The sequence below is a fragment of the Lagenorhynchus albirostris genome, chromosome 7 (genome assembly GCF_949774975.1).
Source record: "Lagenorhynchus albirostris chromosome 7, mLagAlb1.1, whole genome shotgun sequence".
In the NCBI taxonomy this organism is placed as follows: domain Eukaryota; kingdom Metazoa; phylum Chordata; class Mammalia; order Artiodactyla; family Delphinidae; genus Lagenorhynchus; species Lagenorhynchus albirostris.
Genome location: NC_083101.1, coordinates 15,335,243 through 15,357,315, shown reverse-complemented (window position 1 = coordinate 15,357,315; position 22,073 = coordinate 15,335,243). Strand labels below are relative to the sequence as shown.

The 22,073-nt window shown below is 42.3% G+C and overlaps 1 protein-coding gene across 1 annotated transcript in view; it reads right to left on the bottom strand.

The window, feature by feature from the left end:
- BRINP1 (BMP/retinoic acid inducible neural specific 1) overlaps nt 1-22,073 on the bottom strand; it is a 125,274-nt gene that overhangs the window by 48,583 nt on the left and 54,618 nt on the right. Inside the window, exons 2-4 of the mRNA XM_060153313.1 lie at nt 15,928-16,118; nt 7,254-7,423; nt 3,838-3,943 (exon numbers count right to left, since the gene is read on the bottom strand). Coding sequence (XP_060009296.1) covers nt 3,838-3,943; nt 7,254-7,423; nt 15,928-16,118 — 467 coding nt within the window. The remainder of the gene's footprint in view (nt 1-3,837; nt 3,944-7,253; nt 7,424-15,927; nt 16,119-22,073) is intronic.

The window sequence follows — 22,073 nt, the reverse complement described above, 5'->3', positions numbered from 1 at the left end:
TTTCTTGTCTTTCCGGATTGCCTGCCTTTCTCTTATTGGTTTTAGAGGTTATTTACATATTTTACACATGAGTTCTTTGTCAGATACATTTATCACCAATATTGCCTTCCACTCTGTAACCTGCATTTTCATTCCATGAATAGCATCTTCTGATAAACAGGAATTCTTAATTTTAAAGTAGTCCAATTTATCAACCTTTTTCTTCTACTTGGTGCTTTATGGATGCTACTGAATAAGTATCAGCCTACCCAAAAGTCATGAGATATTCTTCTGTCTTATATTTAAGAAGTTTTTTTGTTTTACCTTCCACCAGGAGAATATTTTTTCCTCCTTTCTATGATTCCTCTACCTAGACAGACAGAATGGATTACCTCCTTTTCCACATCTCTGTAATAGTACGCATTACTTTTACTAGCTCTACTATATTACACACTACCTTGAATCATATGTATTTTCCTGTCTGTCGGCTCTATCTTATTCCCACTCTCCATTCACTCAAATACCTAAATCTTTCATGGTCTTTTCACTGAATCCTGGTAGTGACACCTCCTAAGTAACTCCAAAATTGGTCTATTTCTCTCCATCCCAACTGTTGCTTCCATGGTTTCAGTCTGTGACATCTCATCTTCAATACTGCAGTAGCCCTTAACTAACCCGTCACCAACCTCCAAACTACTCCTCTCTAATTAATTGACCACACAGTAGCCAGATTGATCTTCCAAAACATTAATAATCTCTTCCTGCTACTTTGTTTTTTAAAACCCTTTTATGGTTCCCATTACTCTCAAATTAATATTCAACTCATTAATGTGCTACAGAGGCCTTCTAGAATATGACATATTATTTTGCCTTTCTCACCACTGATATCTCTGCTTTAATCTCTTAAGATCTTTTCAATTTCCTTGAATGCCATTCACGAGGACTCTGCTCCATAGCTATGTCCCTGCCCCCTTCTCCACTCTTCAGGTCTCATTCTGTGCATCTTTTTATCAAGAAAACTTCCCTGATTCTCTAGTAGGTGAAATCTCCATACTACTGGGTATCAAAGAACCGTCACGATTTTTTTCCATCCAAACTCATTGCACATTATTATTCGTCTAAACCCATGTTTTTTGATAGAGTGTATATTTCCTTGGGGCAAAAAGTATGTCTGTCTTGTTCACCACTGTTTTCTGTGCCTAGCTCAATGACAACATGAGTTCCTGAAAAATATTTGCTGAATTGAGTTGAACTGATTTGTGCTCACAGGCCCAGGATCTAGCACTGAATTTGGCACATAGTCAGTCTCGATAAAGGTTTGTGATTCAGCATCTTCCTAAGCATCAGTATCGATTCAATCACCAACACGGTGGAATGATGATTAAATAGTTTCTATAACATCCCTACCAAACGTCACCAACATATAACCCTAATAACAAGAGAGTCACTGTACGCTTCAGCAGGACATTCCAGGTTTGGACATGAATGTGCATTAGAAGATCTATTTTATACTGAGTTTAAACTGAGATCTAGTTTAAACGTGGGATCCTTGTAGTTTCCCACATGTAGATCAGGTTTGCCCCATTTTATCCATATTATCGAATTTGACTAACTTTTCTGCAAGACAGCCCTTTAGGTATCCACAGACACATCCTTCTGCTCTAAGTCCACCTTCATCAGTTATGTATTATAAGACACTCTCCTTCAGTTTCTTGATGTCCCTCTTGAAATGTGCTGCCCACACTTGGACCCAATCCACCAGGTGTGCTCTGACCAATCTAGAACAGAACAAAGCTGTCATTTCCTTTTTTTGTGTGAATAACATGCTGCTAATAATGTAACCAATGGCAGACTGGGTTTTAGGACTGAGGCTTAGGCTACAGGTGCTTATTGAGAAACGGAATTCAAAATTACATGTGAACATGAATATGCAGAATAAGAAAATTTAGGGACTTAGAAGGTGAGGGAGCCCTGGATCTTAAGCTTCCTTAGCTTCACTGTAAATCAGCTTCTAAATGGCCCTAAGATCTTAATAAATTCCTAGTGAGATCCTGTTAATCCCAACTAATTTACTCTGATTATAACTCACCTCCTACGTGCACAGCAGGGTGACCAGACACAGACCGGAGCCGTACTTCCTGGATTCAAACCCTGCTCTCATCCCACAAGCTCACTGTAGGCATCACAGGAGCTAATATTGAAAATCCTGGTGCACCCAAGGTAGGTCTGTCTTCCTTATTCATTTCTTATCAGGCATTACCAAACTCATCTGTCTACTCTTTTGTCTACTAAAGGGGTGCAGGATTATTCTTCATGTACTTGACGTTTTGTTTTGTTGGCTTTTGTTTTAATGCTAGACCACTCTCTTGGCCTGAATTTTCCTGATGGATTTTCATTCATTGCTCCCAAGTGACACTACCAAGCTTGCTCTGTACCACTTTCCAACCATCTTCTATAACAGGAGCATGAATCAAAGAGTTGCCAAGGAACCAGAATATAAAAGTCACATTAGGCTCTGTTTAGCTCGACCTGCCAATCTCAACCCAAATTTCCTCCCACTGACATTCAGAATCACCTTTATCAGATACCTTTCTAAAAGGTCACATTCTTAGTTCGCTCAAAGTTAAAGCATATGACAGTTTTTATGACTATAAAGTTAATACACGATCATTGTAGAAAAGTTAGAAAAGGAGTTGGAAGACTAAAATAAATCATCTCTAACCTAATCATCCAGAAGTAACCTCTTTTAACATCTCGCATAATTCCTTGCAATGTTATTTTTCCTTATCCTTTTACATGAAGATCATGCCATACATTCAGTCAGAAACCATCCACTTTTTAATTAACATTACAGTAAATCATTTTCACGTATCCTGAAAATTCTTTATAAACAACGTTTCAGCACCTGCCTAATATTATGTTGTATGGATGCTACACAATTCATTTAGTCTCCTCATGTGGAAAATTGAAATCTTTACATTGTTTTTTTCTTTGCTATTATAAATTATGCTTTTTAAAACAGCACTATCTATACTTAAAGTTTTATCATTTTTCCCCCTACAATCTCCCCTCCTCTTTATGATGAATTAATCAGGATAAAATGACTATTTTAAAGAGTGTATTTTCTTCAAGGTCTTGAGTATATATGGAGCACATAACATGTACCTGACATATAATAGATAATAAACAAATACAAATATGTATGTATTTCAACAAATTAATCCTTAGAATTGTTGCAATTTTACTAGCCATGCCTAAGAGGATCCGTCTTTCTATATTCCAGCCAGCACTGAATGTTCTCATTTGTAAACTCTGCTAAAAGCACACACACACATACACAAATACGTATGGGTGTATGAATATACTGAAGACCACTAATGATTAACAAATAAGGAGAAAGAAGTTGACATAGAACCAAAAATTCTATAAAATGCCCTATAGTTCTTGGAATTCAAATAATATCTGCCAAAATATATTGAGAATCAAACACAATAATGTAGGAAATTCAGAGGCTATGATATGAAACTTTAATATATATTAGATCTGGAACATCTATAAATAACACTGTTTAGACATTTTCATCAAAATAATCAGATAAAGCTCACATTTCCATACTTTATATCTGAAAACTAATTAATAACCATGAATTTAATGTCCCATATATGTTAAAATTTTTAAAAAGACATCATATCACAACGGTCTTAATTTGCATATTTTAATTTTTTGTTGGTTTCTCTGCCTTTCATCTTAGTTTTCATTCTCCCTCCACATCATGCCTCCTGATACCCCCCATCCCTCCTCCCCCAGGCTGCTCTCCCCTCCCCCTCTCTGTTCCCATCATTTCCACTGACATCCTACCTTGAAGGTGCAGTTTGCTCTCCGTGCTTTGCAGAAGGACGGAACTCACAGAGTCCAGATTGTCATAGCTGTTACAGCCCAGAGGCCCAGTGCGTGTCTCTGTGACCTGGAGTGGACATCAAGGGCGACAGATGTGAGACAGATGCCCTTGTCTGGGACAGATCCTGCAGAGTCAGCCCCCAGCAGAGCTCAGGCAGCAGAGAAAGCCTGACCTGAGCCAGCGGCCACTTCTTGAGCCCCTTGCCGGTGTCAAGGACCATGCCTGACTGTTGCCAAGCAGACAACGGGATAGCAGGGCAATCTAGCAGACTGGAGCCAGGACGCCCACGTTCTATCCTTGGTTCTCACTGCACAAAGCCATTTCAAGTATTATATGAACTAAAAATAAGTGGAAACACTATAGTGTATTTCAAAAGCATGGGCTTTGGAGTTAGGAGAGTCAGTGTTAGATCCTGGCTGCGCCCTTTATTTGCTGTGTGCCCTCAGGCAGTCACTTCTGTAAGCTCCTGCAATCTGAAGCTAGTAAATCCTTCCAGGAAGGTGGTGAGACTAAACCTGATGGGTGTGAGTGCCTGACACATGGCATATGTTCAGTAACTGACATCTTATTACCAAGAGTCTCTATAAATTGTAACGTGCATTATTGATGAGTACATATGCGTTATCATTAGGCAAGAACAATAAAATTATTCCCATTTTCAAAAAAAAAAATTAGCAAACAGCACAGTCAGCTCCACTGCAGAATGATCACCCCAATCCCCTGGTGGTATGTTTCTCAAACACTGTCTTAGAATAATTGAGGTGGTGGACAAGAGGGAAACAGCTATTCTAAAAGATAACCTTGAAATATGAATGGTTTAGTATGTAAAGTGGTTTCTTCATGTCTTTAGCCTTTACTTTCCATTATTTAACACAATCACTTGTAGGCTTGTTTTGAGGTTTGCATCCAGCTGTAAGGACATAGCACTGACTGCTGTCAGGAATGATGACTTGGGATATAGTCACAGATCTCCCAATGCCAGCTCTGCCCCGTCCAGCAGCAGAGCCTTGGATCACTAACTCCTCTTTCTAAGCCTCAATTTCTGCATCTACACAATGTCAGTAATACTGTTACCCACCCTAACGGTAAAGGGACCACATTTTTGAAGTATCTAGCACTTAGGAAACAGTACAAAAATGGAAGGTTATTAGGCTTTGCTTTTAAAAAATAATTTATTCTTTTTTTGTGTACAGAATAATGACCTCGTTACTGTTCAATGAGATTCAAAACTACCAATCCATCTTGCTAAAGATGCTCGGGAAGAGAAACCACGGGCAAAACCTCCCCACCTGGGTCAGCTGCTCATCTTGGACAAAGCTGGCAGGGAGACCAATTCTAGCCAGCTGGGTCTTGAGGTAGCGTCAAGAAATGGCTAGAAAAACCCAAGTGCCAGACTGAGTGTCGAGGATGGTGCTACTGCAAGAATGGCTCCTTGAGTGGCCTGTGTGCAATTTCTCTAAGAAATTCCTCGTAAGGAGGCACAGTGCACTTCCGGGATGCACAAAAGAGGATTACCTTCTGACAGAGCTTCAATATCTCAATTCCGCATCCCATCCCGCGGGGAGGGAACCATTTGGTGATAATGAAAACCAGGCCTTTGCTTCACTCAGACTCCGATGGCTTCATCGAGCTCCATGTCTCTGTGCTGAGTTCCCTAACACCATAATCCCCCCAATATAGGCGATTCTTCTCGGATAAACTGGCTCTTTGTTGATCTGATTTATTTCTCCCCTTCCTCCCTCCCTCCTCAGCAAGTCTCTCCCCTCCCACATTTTTTCTCTTCCCTTGGTCAGTTTCTGACTCATCTGCCTGACTTCCACCAACACTCCCCGGCAACCCCTCACCCCTTCACACACACTTTTTCCCTAGAGATCCCTTTTAAAGTCTTGATATAAGACTAGGTCTGCATTTTATTCAGAAGGAAGATGCTCAGGAAGAGAAAATAGACTGAAGAATGAGGTAAAATGCAGGTATAATCTGGTTTAAGAAACTTTGAGATGCAAAAAAATCTTCATTGAAACCCTCCAAAGAACTAATCCTTTTTTATCAAAAATGTCCTCCTTTATTCTCTTTATAAAGATAATCCTTGAATTTACTGCATTTAAAGTGGAATTTTTTTAAGTACCTATGCTCTAAGGCATTGAGCTGAAAGTCTCCACAGCTGTTCTTACCAATGTGGCTATTTAAACTTAAATAAATTAAAAAAAAAAAACCTTACAAATTTAGTGTCTAAGTAGCCACATATCACATGCTCCATAACCCCATATGACTAGTGGCTCCTGTCTTGGCCAGCACAGATACAGTCTCTCCATTATCTTGGAAGGGTCTATTGGACAGCGCTGGGGTAGATGAGCATGGGTCGGCACATGACAGACTGCCTGATTTATAAAGTTTTATTGGAACACAGCCATGCCCATTTTTTACACACTGATTGTATGGCTAATTTTGTGCTATAGCAGCACAGCTGAGTTGTAGTAATACCGATCATATGACCTGCAAATCTTAAAATATTTACTATTGACCCTTTACAAAAAATCCTCATGGATCCCTGGTCTAGAGAGTAGAGTTCTAGTCCCTGTTAATGCACTGGCTAGGTGTGTAACCCTGAGCAGAAGTCTTTAACCCTTGGACCTGAGTGTTCCCATCTGTAAAATGGGGAGGGAGGATGAAAAACACAGGTGTTGACCAATTACTGACCTAGGCATAATCTGACTCTTGAGAGCTCTGTGACCTTTCGAAAATGATTTACCCACTGTAGCCTGTTCCTTCACCTAGAAAGGGAGTCTGGAAATCATCCACACAGAGCTTTAAGAGTGAAGGAGAGTAAGCTGGGACAAAGGGAGAGAGTGGCATGGGCATATATACACTACCAAATGTAAAACAGATAGCTAGTGGGAAGCAGCCGCATCGCACAGGGAGATCAGCTCGGTGCTTTGTGACCACCTAGAGGGGTGGGATAGGGAGGGTGGGAGGGAGACGCAAGAGGGAGGGGATATGGGGATATATGTATATGTATAGCTGATTCACTTTGTTATAAAGCAGAAACTAACTAATGCTAATGCTTTACACCATTGTAAAGCAATTATACTCCAATAAAGCTGTTAAAAAAAAAAAAGAGTGAAAGAAAGTACTATGTTTAATTCTGCCATGATTACAGCCAGGGTTGCCCCAGGAAATCAGTACATGTGGTCGCCTTAATGACAATGCTCGGGATATTAGGGGCACTTGACAAGCTCAGGCAGAGTGGTTGGAGGGGGGCACTGTTAGCTCCCTGGGTAAGAAGCCAGGGATTTCATCTGCCCGTTGACTCGCAGACTACCTTTGTGCAGTGCTGTTGTCTGAGAGCCTGCCACCCGAAGCCACCCTCAAGCCATACCTTGATTGCTCCAGTTGATATCTGGATCTCATGGAGCCTCCTCATGGTACCATCACGGTCGACAAAGTAGGACGATGCCAGCTGGTGCAGAGCTTCAACACTTTGAGTGGCATTCCCTGACTTCCTGTCCAGGCGACTTTTGTCCATGTACATGGTCAAGGCCTCCTCCCCTGCACAGAAAAGGAAAGAAGCCAGGCAGCCCGTTGAGCTTTGGGATGCGTAGAAAGCCTTCATGGCTTGGATGCCGAAAATAGCTTCAGACCTCTCATTAATTTTGCCCAAATTTCCTTCTGCCTCTGAAAATCAAGAGCACAATGAAAGCAAGACAGTCCAGAGGTGTCTGTAAGCACCAGGCTCCATCAGGACGAAGATCATGGAAAGCCTCTTAGTCGTCAAGTCCAGCTCTTACTAATCCACGTCATAGTTCTCACCAGCATCATCTCGTAACACAACTCACTGCCTCTCTTCAAGGCTCAGGCTTTTCTGTAAAATGATGGATTCGCCATAGATGGTCCCTTCCCATTCCTTTCTTCTCCTCTGTTTCCTCCTCATCATCCAATTCCACCTATTCCTCCTCTCATTTCTCCCCTCTCTTCTTCCCTTGTTCTTTCCTCCTTTCCTTTCTCTCTTTCTCCTGCTACCCCTTCCCAGACAGATGGATGTACGGATGGATGGATAGATAAATAGAGATATAGACAGAGAGAGAGGGAGAGAGATAGAGAGATAAGACATAGTTCAAACACAGATACAGACAGATAGGAAAAACGAAACTGTCAGCCCTGTGAAGTCAGACACTGTCTATATTAGCCACTGCTGTACCCCTTGTACAAAGCCCAGTGCTTGGCATATGGTAGATAGTAAATAGTTAATCCATCAATTTTTTTCATTCATTCAATAAATATTTCTTAAGTTACATCTTGGGGAGAGAGGAGATGACATGAAAGTTAGGCATAGGGTGGAAGAAACAGACAGAGAGAGAGAGAGAGAGAGAGCAATAGAAAATCTTATATAATTTACCATGAAGTTTTCCTTAGAAATACATGCGTAGATTACTAACAGTACTAACTAATGGTGCATTTTATTTTGGACAACAAGATGTTTCACCAGAACTTCATAAAGGAAGCTCCAGATATGCCACCTAAATAGATCTGATCATTGTACCGCTGGTTTCACTCTCAACTAACTGTGAACTTGGGGACATTTCTTAACCTCTCTGATTCTCAGTTTATTCATGAACAAAATCAGGAGAAGAATAGCACCTACTGCATAGAATAATTAAGAAGAATAAATTAATTAACACACGTAAAGTCCTTATATCATTGTCTGTTCGTTGTAGCAATCAAAAATCATTTGGAGTAGTAGTAGAAGGCAGTCTCTAGAACTAGACTGCCTGGACTTGAACTAGCTATGGGAACAAGTTACCTGCACTCTTTATACCAGGGGTCGCCAACCCCGGTCTGCGGCCTGTTAGGAACCAGGTCACACAGCAGGAGGTGAGTGGCCACGAGCTCTCCATCGCTCCCCACCGCTCCCCACCGCTCCCATCACTCCCCACCGCTCCCCACCGCTCCCAGTGCTCCCCACTGCTCCCATCGCTCCCCACCGCTCCCATCACTCCCCATCGCTCCCCACCACTCCCATCACTCCCCACCCCTCCCCACCGCTCCCATCGCTCCCCACCGCTCCCATCACTCCCCACCACTCCCCACCGCTCCCCACCGTTCCCCACCGCTCCCCACCGCTCCCATCACTCCCCACCGCTCCCATCACTCCCCACCGCTCCCACCACTCCCCACCGCTCCCCACTGCTCCCATCACTCCCCACCGCTCCCCACTGCTCCCCACCACTCCTCACTGCTCCCGTCACTCCCCACCGCTCCCCACTGCTCCCCACCGCTCCCCACTGCTTCCATCACTCCCCACTGCTCCCCACCGCTCCCCACCACTCCCCACTGCTCCCTGCCGCTCCCCACCGCTCCCATCACTCCCCATTGCTCCCATCGCTCCCCATTGCTCCCATCGCTCCCCACCGCTCACATCGCTCCCCACCACTCACATCACTCCCCACCGTTCCCCACCCCTCCCCACCGCTCCCCACCGCTCCCCACTGCTCCCATTGCTCCCGTCGCTCCCCACCACTCCCGTCGCTCCCCACCACTCCCATCGCTCCCCACCACTCCCGTCGCTCCCCATCGCTCCCCATCACTCACATTACCGCCTGAACCGTCCCCCACCCCCATCCGTGGAAAAATTGTCTTCAACGAAACCAGTCCCTGGTGCCCAAAAGGCTGGGGAATGCTGCTCTATACTGCAGTTTCTGCATGTGTAAAATTGAGAGTACTAACTGTACTTTCCTCCTAGGGTTGTCATAGGATTGAATCCGTTAATGACATAAAGCACCTGAGCCCTGCCTGGCACATAGTAAGCCCTGAGGAAGGGTTAACCACCGTTATTCGATTACCACAAAATACCAATCGTATGAGACTTATCCTTACTTCTAGTCAACCCACTACAACAGGATAGTCAGAGAACAAACATTACCGATACTTTCTGAGGACAAAAGCCTGATATCTAAGATAACTGAAATTTCTTTAGAACGCTGATGATTTCTGAGTTGAATGGAAAACACAATTTACTTTCAAAAGAACAGTGGTTATCCTAGGACGTGGGCACAGTCCTGATCCCTAGGTTAATTCTTCTGCCTCGGACCCCTCCATGACTGCTTCTAGAAAGTGGTTTCATTGTCATTCAGAGTTCTCCACGTGCAGCCTCCAGCCTGTCTTTTCAGCCCTGTCTCCCTCCCTGTGTTCCAGCCAAACCATTCCTTCTGCCTCCATGGTTTATTCTTGCCAATTCCTCTCAGGCTTTCCTCAGACTCTTTTTTATTCTGTTTGGAATACCATTCTGTCCCTCCCCTAAATGGCTGACTATTGAAATCCTATGCAGCATTTTGGGACCAATTCAAACATCACTTCCTCTTACTGCCCTGTGTCCTTGACCTGGCATCTCCTATACACTCTTCAGAGACTGCTGGGCTGGCCATCACCTTACTGGCGAGGTTTCCCCAGCCACACCCTCCCCCCCCGCCCCCCCCCGAGAGAGCTGTCATCACCTCCCTCCATCACGCTCTAGTGTGTCCATTACGTTTAGCTCAGCATGCATGCACTGGGTATTCTGTGTGTTCTGAGCACTTTGGCAGGCACTGGGTGACAAATGAATAAGACAGTGTCCCCGTTCTTAGAGTCACCCAGTGACTACATGCATGCTGGCCAGTACAGGAACCACTGGCCAAGTGTGCTACTGAGCATGTGAAATGCAGCTGGTCCAAACTGAGATGCACTGTACCTGTAAATTACACACAGCAGAGTTCCAAGATCTGGAAAATGTAAAAAAACAAAGTAAAATATCTAATTCATTAACAAATGCTGGAGAGGGTCTGGAGAAAATGGAACCCTCCTACATTGTTGCTGGGAATGTAAACTGATGTAGCCACTATGGAAAACAGAATGGAGGGTCCTTAAAAAACTAAAAATAGAGTTGCCATATGATCCAGCAATCCCACACCTGGGCATATATCCAGAGAAATCTCTAATTCGAAAAGACCCATACACCCCAATGTTCACAGCAGCATTATTCACAACAGCCAAGACACGGAAACAACTCCAACACCCATCAACAGATGTTTGGTTTAAGAAGATGTGGTATAAGATCTTCTTAAACCAAACATAAAACCAAGCCATAAAAAAGAATGAAATAGTGCCATTTGCAGCAACATTGATGGACCTAGAGATTATCATACTAAGTGAAGTAAGTCAGACAGAGAAAGACAAATAGTATATGATATCACTTATATGTGGATTCTAAAAAATAATACAAATGAATCTATATACAAAACAGACTCACAGACAGAAAACAAACTGATGGTTACCAAAGCGAAGGCAGGGGAGGGATAAATTAGGAGTATGGGATTAACAGATACATAAAACAGATAAGCAATAAGGATTTACTGTTTTTTCAGAATTTTTCAGAATCTGAAAAAAAGTATATATAACTGAATCACTTTGCTGTACACCTAAAACTAACACAATATTGTAAATCAACTATACTTCTATTAAAAAAATAAAAACAGAACTGTAATGGAAAAAAGAAATAAAAATATCATTAATAGTTTATTAGTTTCATGTTGAAACGATGCAGGGTGCCTGCATCCCTGTAGATAATGTGGGACCCAAGACACTGATGATCTGGTCTCTCTAGCTGCATCCCGTGCTGCTCTCTAGCTGTGCTCTATTCTGTACAAATGTGCCCTATTTTCTCTTATGGTTGGGACTCTGCTTTTCTGTTTTTCTCCTGGCTAACTTCTACTCATCCCTCAGGTGTCACTTAAGACACCTCCTCTAGGTAGCCTTCCCTGAATCCCCCACTGTTTACTTAAACTAAAGTAAGAACTCTAACCACGGGCTCCCACGATCTCTTTTATTTCTCCAATATGTTACCTGTCACATTTCCTGGTGATTTCTTGTTTAATAGCCTCTCTCTTTTACTAGAGGAGAAGCACTGTGAAGTCAATGAGTATGTAGGAGTCTTTCGTCATTTCACTGTCTTTGCCTAGCACAATATGGGCATATATTATGTGCTTAACAAATGATCAGGGTATGTGTGGGTAAATGGATAAATGTGGAAGTGGTCCAACTCTACGGTGTTTGTTGATTGACTGCAATCTTCCAGTAAGAAGATTCATCATTTTCAAAATTAATCTCTGGGTTCCACATGCCTAGACTCAAGTTGAGTTCAGAATAAAAAACTCATATATGCACCTTCCCATGAAGTCTTCGCCAGTTATGCAGGAGGACACAATTGTCCACCCTTTGGACTCTGCAGTAACCTGAATAGACTTGGCTTAAAAACGACTTTATATACAATTAAACATTGAGTTCCAGGTGTGGTGAGTGGTGGCCTGGGGCAGGAAGGACTCTGATTCTTCTTTCTAACGCTCCCAATGCTTTTCCCAGGTCAAACAAAGAGCAAATGTTCAGTTATCATTTGATGGATAGATGGATGGATGGGGAGATAGATGATTAAATGAATAGGTGAATAGATAGGTGGGTGGAGAGGTAAATGATTAAATAAGTGAATATACGCTAGAAGTTAGAGCCAGGAAGCAGAGGATATAAATATTACAAGTGTCAGCTCAGGCTCGCCAAGGGGCCTGTGAAAGAGAAGGTGAAACAGCTCAGTTCCCTCCGGACTGAGAACGGGCAGAAGCAAACCTTAGATCAAGAGGGGTTAATAGACTTCTTGCTGCGTTATTAAGACTTAATTTCTTGTTTATTAAGAGAACATTCTGTTTAGAGTCGCTTTCCCATTTGGGCATTCCTGCAAATTGCCTCTTCAGCCCTTTCCTCAATCTTTCTGTCTCTGGGGGCTTTGTCTCACTCTCTGTAGCACTTCTTTCAGAAGGGAACAAAGTGGGACACGTAGGAAATGGGGGATGTGGGGGCAAGTCAATCATCTTATCCTTTGAGTCACCTGGGGGCACTGTTCCCAGAAGAAGGAAGGGGATGTCTGGATTTCAGGCCTCTGGGGCATCCCTCATCCTTTCCTTCTGAGACCCTGTGACTTTATTCTTAGCCTTCCTCTTAGCCAAGGGGAGCTCTCCCAAAATACAGGGTGGGGAACGAGTATACACACAAACATACACAAGCACAAAAACGTGAGTGTTCACCCATCAACAGACATTCATGCAATATACATACATTCACATACATGTGCAAGCTTACATATACACATATATGTGTACATTGTACTCATATACATGGGTGTAAGATGTATGCGTGTGTGCACTGCATATGTATGTATGTATGTCTGCATATAGATTAACTTTCACGCAAGCACAGGCAGGCGTCTGTGCACATCCATCTGTGCAGGGAGACATACGCTCCCATGCACGTGTGCAAGCTTAGCTGTATATATTACACAGACACCCACCTCCAAGGTGTTTCCTTTAATCCAAAATATGATCTTCAGAGGGACTAAGGGAACTTGCTATCCCTGTATTTATGTGGGTCATTCCAGACCCCAATTTTTTCCCTTTACCACCATCCATAAAAAAATCACTCATACCAATTATGTTGAGTTTAACGGATTTCACCCCAAGAGTGAGGATCCCATGGAAATGTCTTAGATGTCAGCCCTCCTGCCAGCTCCACTTCCTCCTTCTCACTCCGCTTCCTTCCTCTTCCTTAAACGCATTTACTTGTCCTCTATGTGACAGTTTAAGAATCATCTTTTGTTGTTTGAGCGTGCCCTCAGGAACTCACCTGACACCTCAAACAGCTTATCAAAGGATTTCCTCTAAGTGAATACGGTGTTCTCCTTAGGGAAAATTACAGTGAATACAATTCTCTGCACCTCCTTATATTTAGATGGAAAAACTGATAGCCAGACAGGAAAGTGAATTTCTCAATGTCTTCCATTCATCTAGTGAGTGGTAGGAATGGGTTTTAATCCCAAGTCCCCCAATTTTTTAGTCTCACTAAATGATAATGATAACAATAGTTATAATAAAAACAATAATAATAATAATAGCTAGAACAACAATAGCAATGATTTGTTAGGTGCCAAACACTTTCAATGCATCATTTTATTTAATCTTCACAATATACATGAAGTACTAGTATTATTTCTATTCATAAAAGAGGAAACCAAGGCTGAAAGTATTGAGTAACCTGCCAAGGTGACCCAAAACTGGTGAGAAACAGGCGATCAAACTCCAGAGCCTGCCCTTGCATGCCCTACAACCTACCGCCTCCATTCTCTCCCATTGCATGGGAAGGCTCTTAAGAAATACTTTTCCACAAATGAGTGAATGAAGTGATGATGTAAGAAGGACCTCACACAGTTGCTGGGTTGCTGCCACACTGTGTCCATCAACAGTAAATCCCCCACCGTCACCTATGCTGAGGATTCAGGGAACATTTAGGGCTTGCTGTCCAACCCCGGAACTCAATCCAAAGCTTTGCATATTTTAAAATATTGTGCTGTGAAAACAGGAGAGGACCAAGGCTCTGTGAATAATTCAACACCTCGCCTCAGAGAAATTAAAAATATATTTCACTGCAAAAGAAAAGTCTGTTATTTGGGACTTCCGGGGACTTGGACAGAACACAGTTCCTAATGGAAGCACTGCATTGATCTCAATAATTGTTTTTTTCAAGTGAAATGGGAGATGGGGGAAATTTAAAGAAAAGGGTACAGGTTAATGCCACACTCAGTGTAGAAGTGATTTCATTTTCACTTTACAATAGAGTAGAATTTATACTACATGATTTAACACTCAAATGTTAAAGAATACATGCTGGCTGGTTGGTTGTTGGATTGGGTGGGTTGGCAGGTGAGTGACTTGGTTAAAGAGATGACAGATGTTGGGTCAAAAAAATAACACAGGCTTTGTGGACAGAAAACCCTAAGTTCAACACTTATTTTTGTCACTTCTTAGCTATACCTCTTGTAAGTCTCAGCTTCCTTTTCTATAAAATGGAGATAATATAACTTAACTTGCCATTTTTGAGGACTAAAGACTATGTACAACACCTGCTATGAGCAAATACTCAAGAAAGTGTAATAGGAGTAGCTAAGTAGTGGATACGAATGAATGAATGAATTTGCCCAACCAATTTCTCCACCCAAATTCTCCACATCATTGGTCTTCCTTGAAATGCATACCTAGAAAGCTTCACCACCCTCCTCTACCCAGCCAACTCCTACTGAGCTGAACTGCCACTTCCTCCAGGAACTTTATACTGACTGCACCAGCTTGTAGCACTCACCCTCCTCTAAAAAAGATCACTTGTTATAAGCATGCCTCAGTCTACCCACCTGCCTCTGTCAGTACACCAATCTTGTTCAGCTGACAGGGGCCTTATCTAAATGCATAACTTTGCAGCTCTCTGAGCAGGTGGCATGGTGCTCCACTGCCGAACGGGCTTTCTCAAAATTCAGTGGACTTAGTCCTTGTGGCAGAAAACTGATGGCCAAAGGATTGTAGCTCATTATATAAAATGATGCACGCAGGCAAGACCCATAGCATCTAAGTGCACTAGCCTCTACCATTTCCCGTTTTCTTTGCATTTCTTTCCTTCCTTTTATCCTCCCCTCTTATCTTCACTCCCTTGAAGATGAACTGGACATGATGGGGAGGGATGGGTAAAGCTGAGCAGGGTGGAGCAATTAGGCTGCTTTCCTACTACTCTACTCCAAACCCATATAAGATACAAACGATACCCCATTTGTAAAAAGATAACCTCAAGTTATCAACCCCTAAAGCAGACTTCAACAAACAAAGGCACTTCTCTAAATATCATCTGAAGTTATTTCCCCAGATTACACTGCATTCCAAAGGAACTAATATAATAATACGATTAAACATTCCCAACGAATTGAGCGAATTCCAAGGTGAAGCCATATTTCCACAAAAGTTAGTAAACTCTCAAGTTAGACTGTCCCAGAGAACGGAATCAACCAAGACAACGTGGTTTATCTGGCAACATATACTTCTGAGTGACATACGATGGCAGAGATGTCAAGACGGCTTTGATCCTAGGCCATCCCACCGTCCTCTCCATCTCAGACTCAAAGTCATGACAAGGCTATGGCCCAGTGGCTGCTGACCTACCTCCCAAGGTAGCGGAGATGAGGAGGTGGGTGCCGTACTTTTTGATGATGGTATCGATGAACTGCTGAGTGGTGGGTCTCCTGCCAAGCAGGCGGATGCTCCTTTGAAACTCCGGCATGAGGGGCACTGGATGACGGACCAGGTCTCTCCTCTCAATGGCTGTGTTCCTCACCTTCCAACGGGCAAACTCCCTGGGCAGGAGACATGAGTGAGACTTTCCACTTACCACCTCTACCCCCAAGCCAAAGCCCACCCAACCATCCCATCCAGGCGTCTGTCCTTAGGTGAGAGAGTGCCCACAACTATTTTTAATATTTGTGAACTGATACTTAGATCTGGAGCCCTCAGTCTAGATCTAAGTATTGGGTGCTATTCTCATCACTGGGATACTGCAGTGAACCAGACAGATGCAGTCATGTTCTCACGATGCTTACAGATCATCAGAGATACAAAAATCATTGTCATCTAGTTGCTTATTCATCTCCCTCACTAGACTGTGAATGAAACCAGAGAGATGGGATCTTCTTAGGTACATCGTACATGTTACATGGTGCGAGTCACAAGTATGCTAGCTGGATAAATAAATAAGCAAAAGAATAAAAGGAAGGAAGGCTGTGTACCAATGGACAAGACGTTAAGGCACAATACAACTTGAAACCTGTTCTAAGACAATTCCACAACCCAATAATTAGTCCAGAGTTCAGTTTCATTCGAAATTTTCACATGCATTCACTGAGCAAATACTGTTTGGAAGAAATTAAGCTTTGTTCTGACCATGTAAGGGAATTTCCACTCTTCCCTTCACTAATGACAGAGAAAATCAAGACAGAAGAACATTGAACTTGGGAGTCTAAGCCCAGGGTCTCGCTCTGCCTCTTGTAAACTATGTGGTGTGATCTTGGGCAGAGGATGTCATTTCTCTGGATCTACAATTCCTTATTTATAAAATCCAATTAATATTATCTATTTCCTATTGCTGGTGCCCGGATTACATGAAACATAGGGTGTGAAAACACCATTGGAAATGCCAGGCACTAATCCAATGTGAGAGTTTTATAACTTTTATTTCCTCACACATTCACAGATACATAAATCATTAAAGGTTCACGTGTAATGAATGAGGAGAATGCAAACCAAATACAAGTAGACATTTAAAGGGCCTTGGTTCAGGTTGTTTTTGCTTTAATAATGACCTCTGCTCCTACCAAAGATGGAGCTCCCCCTGAAACAACCAGTTCTCCAACCTGAGTTACAAGCTCCAGGTCCCTTGAGAAAAACAGACTAGCCAAGAGGACTGTAAGGTCAGCCCAGATAAATGATGGGAATGAGAGTTTAATGAAAAGGTCTCTCACTCCTGCCACAGATGAGAGAGATGAATAAAGGAAGGGGCACAGAGCAAGAAGAAGCAGAACAGGGTGGGAATCGGGCTGGAATATGTCTCGGTAATTCAGTTGTGGAGTCTGACCCCTGATGCACAGAAAACTGTGTCTGAGGAAAAGCTTTCCAATTGGAATGCACTTCCAAGCCTCAGAGCTTATAGTCTGTGGCTGCTTAACAAATCTCTGTCCATAATTCATAACATAGTTTGAATTCCAAATAAAATCTCAGTACTCTGCACATCTTAGATATGTATTAAGTCAATCAACTGCACTCAGTGAACCTTGCAGGGCACCTACTAAATGCAGAATATCACGTGTACAGGAGGGGAGTAGACACATCCCAGTCTCAGAAGCTCACAGTCTGGCAGGAAAGGCAAGACATGTCCAGCTTATTGTAAACCAAAGACTACAGGATGCAGAAGAAGGAACACAGACTTCTGAGGTCTCTAGGGGAAGCTTCAGTGAGGTCTTATCTTAACTATAGTGTTGAAGTTCACATGTGATTTAAATAAACAAAAATGTTGTTTAACATTTAAACAAAACCCAACAATCCACATGGATGAAAGGGCAGGAGCAGAGTGAGTGAGAGGGGGATACATAACACATTATGGTAAGAGCTGAACAGGAAGGAAAATGTATGAAGAGGGTGTGAAAGGGGACAAAATGAAGCAAGGGGGTTGACCAGACATGAGAGTGGGGAATGCGAGAGCCAGCTGAGGGGAATCCTATAGGTGAGGTAGCTGGTGACACAACTCCCCAAGATTACTGCTCCCTGATGTTCACACCCTGTGTAATCTCCTCCCCTTTAGTATGGGCTGGACAGGACCCAGTGATTTGCTTCTAATGGACAGAATTTGGAGGTGATAGCATGTTAGTTTTGTGAATAGGTTACAAAATAGTTTTGTGATTAGTTTACTTCTCACTCAGCCATAAAAAAGAATGAAATAATGCCATTTGCAGCAACATGGATGGACCTAGAGATGATCATATTAAGCAAAGTAAGTCAGAAAGAGAAAGACAAATACCAGATGATATCACTTATATATGGAATCTAAAATACGGCACAAAAGAATAGGTCTATGAAACAGAAACAGATTCACAGACATAGAGAACAGACTTGTGGTTGCCAAGAAGGGGGTGTTGGGGAGGGATGGACTGGGAGTTTGGGATGAGCAGATGCAAACTAGTATGTATAGGATCGATAAACAACAAGGTCCTACTGTATAGCACAGGGAACTACTGATATATTCAATATCCTGTGATAAACCATAATGGAGAAGAATATGAAAAAGAATATCTATATCTATAACTGAGTCACTTTGATGTACAGCAGAAATTAACATAACATTGTAAATCAACTATACTTCAATAAAAGAAAAACAAAAAACCCCATAACCCCCAAATATGGCAACTTCCGTTTTGCCCCTCCCCTCTGTCTCTCTCTCTGTCTCTCTTTGTCTTTGTCTTGTTCTTGCTGCCATGTTGTGAGATGCACTGTTGAGAGATCTATACCGGGAGGAGCTGAGGGAAGCCTCTGGCCAATAGCTTCTGAGGAACTGAGACCACACAAGGGACTGAGTTCTAACAGTAACTATGTGCATGAGCTGGGAAGCAGACCCTTCCCAGTGGAATCTTCAAATGACAATAGCTTGGCAAGAGCAAGGGCACCCCATTGAGCCACAGCCAGATTCCCTACCCACAGAAACTTTGAGATAATACATAGTGTTATATTAAGCTACTAACTTGTGGGGTAATTTGTTACTCAGCATTAGATGACCAATAAAAGGCAATGAGAATCATTAGATACTTCTCTTCTGCTTATCCCTGAAATTTATAAAGCTATGTACGTGTAGTTATGAAAAATATATATATGTATATATGCATAGAAACATACACATATTTCAGTATAATAGACATATCGTTCTATACTATTATGTTATAAATTATAGTTATGTTATATACGGGGATATATATAGAGAGAGATAGATATATAGATATAGAAATATATGACATTTATTTATAGCTTACAACCTTGGGTTACTATTTTTTTCATGTGAATATGTCTACAGTCCTCAAAACTGACATGCATTACACTCAGAGAGGTTAAGTAACATGTCAAAAGTCACACAGCTCATCAGTGGTAGAACTGGGGGTAGAAAACTTGTATCCTGACTCTTAAATCACACTTTTAATGGAGATATTGAAAAGTAGACTATAAAAACCATAGTAAAACCAGTACTGACACAAAGAAACAATACCACCCCCACCATCAAATTATAAGCCTATGACTTAATTCCTTTTTCTTTCTTTCTTTCTTTTTGTTTTTTTTAAACAGCCTCCACATTCTTTCTGATGTTCACTAGCTATACACCCAGGGCCTGCCATCTGTGTTGCTTCCTTGAAAAAACTAAGGAGGAAGCCAGTGCTGGGTTCCTGGTTCCTGCCTCACAGGATGGATGCAAGGCCTAAGTAAGGGGATGCATGTGACCCACTGAGCACAGTGCTGGGCACTTGGGAAAAGCTCAATAACTGAGGGGTGTTATTATGAAGTGCTGACTCTGCCAGGCACTGCCCGTTCAGCACCACAGACAGCTCCCGATCCTAAGGAATTTCCATCTTACTGAATGATGTGCTATTTGCAACCGTCATCTTAGTCACAGAGGAATCAGACAGGAGGATCCCTGACCTAGTCTGGAGGAGCAGCTGGGGTGGGAGCGGGGATGTCAAAAAATTCTTCTATATAAGTTGAATCTTGACGAGAGCATAGCATTTGGCCAGACAAAGATAGGGGAAGGATATTTCAGGAAGAATAAGCTCCACGTACAAACATGGAGAAAAATAAGAGAGAACAAGACAGTTGGAGAGAGAGGGATGTGTGTGTGTGCAGTATTCATGTGTATTGAGTGCATGTGATATATAAATGATAAGAGGTAAAGACAGAGAGGTTGTCAGGGACCACACGATGAAGGGTCTTGTGTGTTGAACTGTGTTATTAGATTTCTATCTATAAACTCTGTTCTTTTTTTTTTTTTTAAGATGTTGGGGGTAGGAGTTTATTAATTAATTTATTTATTTTTGCTGTGTTGGGTCTTCGTTTCTGTGAGCGGGCTTTCTCTAGTTGTGGCAAGCGGGGGCCACTCTTCATCGCGGTGCGCGGGACCCTCACTATCGCGGCCTCTCCCGCTGCGGAGCACAGGCTCCAGATGGGCAGGCTCAGTAGCTGTGGCTCACGGGCCCAGTTGCTCCGCGGCACGTGGGATCCTCCCAGACCAGGGCTCGAACCCGTGTCCCCTGCATTAGCAGGCAGACTCTCAACCACTGCGCCACCAGGGAAGCCCTATAAACTCTGTTCTTAATGGCCAACAGTCCAGACTAAAAATGTTCTAAAAATGAGTCTATGTGACTCTGTGACGATCATGAGAATGTTGGAGTTAATACTGTAATAGCCACAAGATTCTACTATTTTATTCTCTTTACCAAAATACACTTCAGTAAAAAGTCTTCACGGTACCTAGATCTATTCAGAAGTAGATTTAAACAACATTAGAACTAAAACAGTTCATTTATGCTTTCAAAATTTGAATGCTTATATTTTTCCAGATCTGAGTATACAGCAAACTAGATAAAAGTCCTGCTGTCAAGGGGCTTACATTCTCATGAGAGTGGACAGACAATAAAAGGACAAATGTGTAACATGTCAGAAGGAGAGAAGTGCTATGAAGATAAATAAAGCAGAGGAAGGAGGTAGGGATGCCCTGGGGTGGGGTGAGGGCGTAGTTCTATATAGGTGGTCAGAAAATGCCCTCCTAATTTGATGACATTTAAGGAGACTTGAAGGAAATAAGGAAGAGACCATGCAGCCACCTGGTGGAAGAGTAATCTAGGAAGAAGGAACAGCAGGTGCAAATGTCCTGAGGTAAGAATATGTTTGCCAGGTTTGGGGAGGATCAAGGAGGGAGGATGCAGGATGAGATAAGTAGATAAGTAGAAGAGATGTTATGAAAGGAAGGGCAAAAAGAAAAAAAATAACATCAAAACATGGGATGGAGTTGGCACCAATCTCAAAAGGCCATTCTACATTTGGTAAAGACTTTTTATTTTTAAATTCTAAGTAATATGGAAAGTCAAAAGAAGGTTTTGAGTAATGACACCATCTGATTTATGTTCTAAAAGAGGAGTAGGCAATCTTTTTCTGTAAAGGGAAAGATAATATTTTAGGCTTTGCAGCCATAAGGTACCTGTTACAGCTACTCAACTCTGTCCTTGTAGTGTGAGTAGCCACAGACAATAAATGAATGAGTGTGGCTGTGTTCCAATAAAACTTTGTTTATAAAAGCAGGTTTCAGGCCTGATTTGGCCCATGGTGAGTATGACTCCTGTTCTAAAAGCATCACTATGACTCCTTTCATAGAAGTCATCCAATCCAACCCACTCAGTTCATAGATGGCAAAACTGAATTTCAAAGACATTGACTTATTTTCCCAAGATGGCACAGCAAAATGCTTGGCAGGGCTGAAATCAGAGCCCAGGGCTTGTGACTCCAAGTGCAGTGCCCTTTCCACTGCAACATGCCACCTTAAAAAAATAGTAAAAGAAAATAAAAGAGAGAAAAAGCCTGCTTTTCATGTTGTCTAACTGCTCTGCTGACCCAGGAACAATTTTATGTAAGTTCTCAGTGAATTGAGCACACCATAAAATATATCTTTCCTTCTGAGCCCACAGGACAAGCAAATTCCCCTTGGAGGAGAAGGCAGAACTCACAATGGC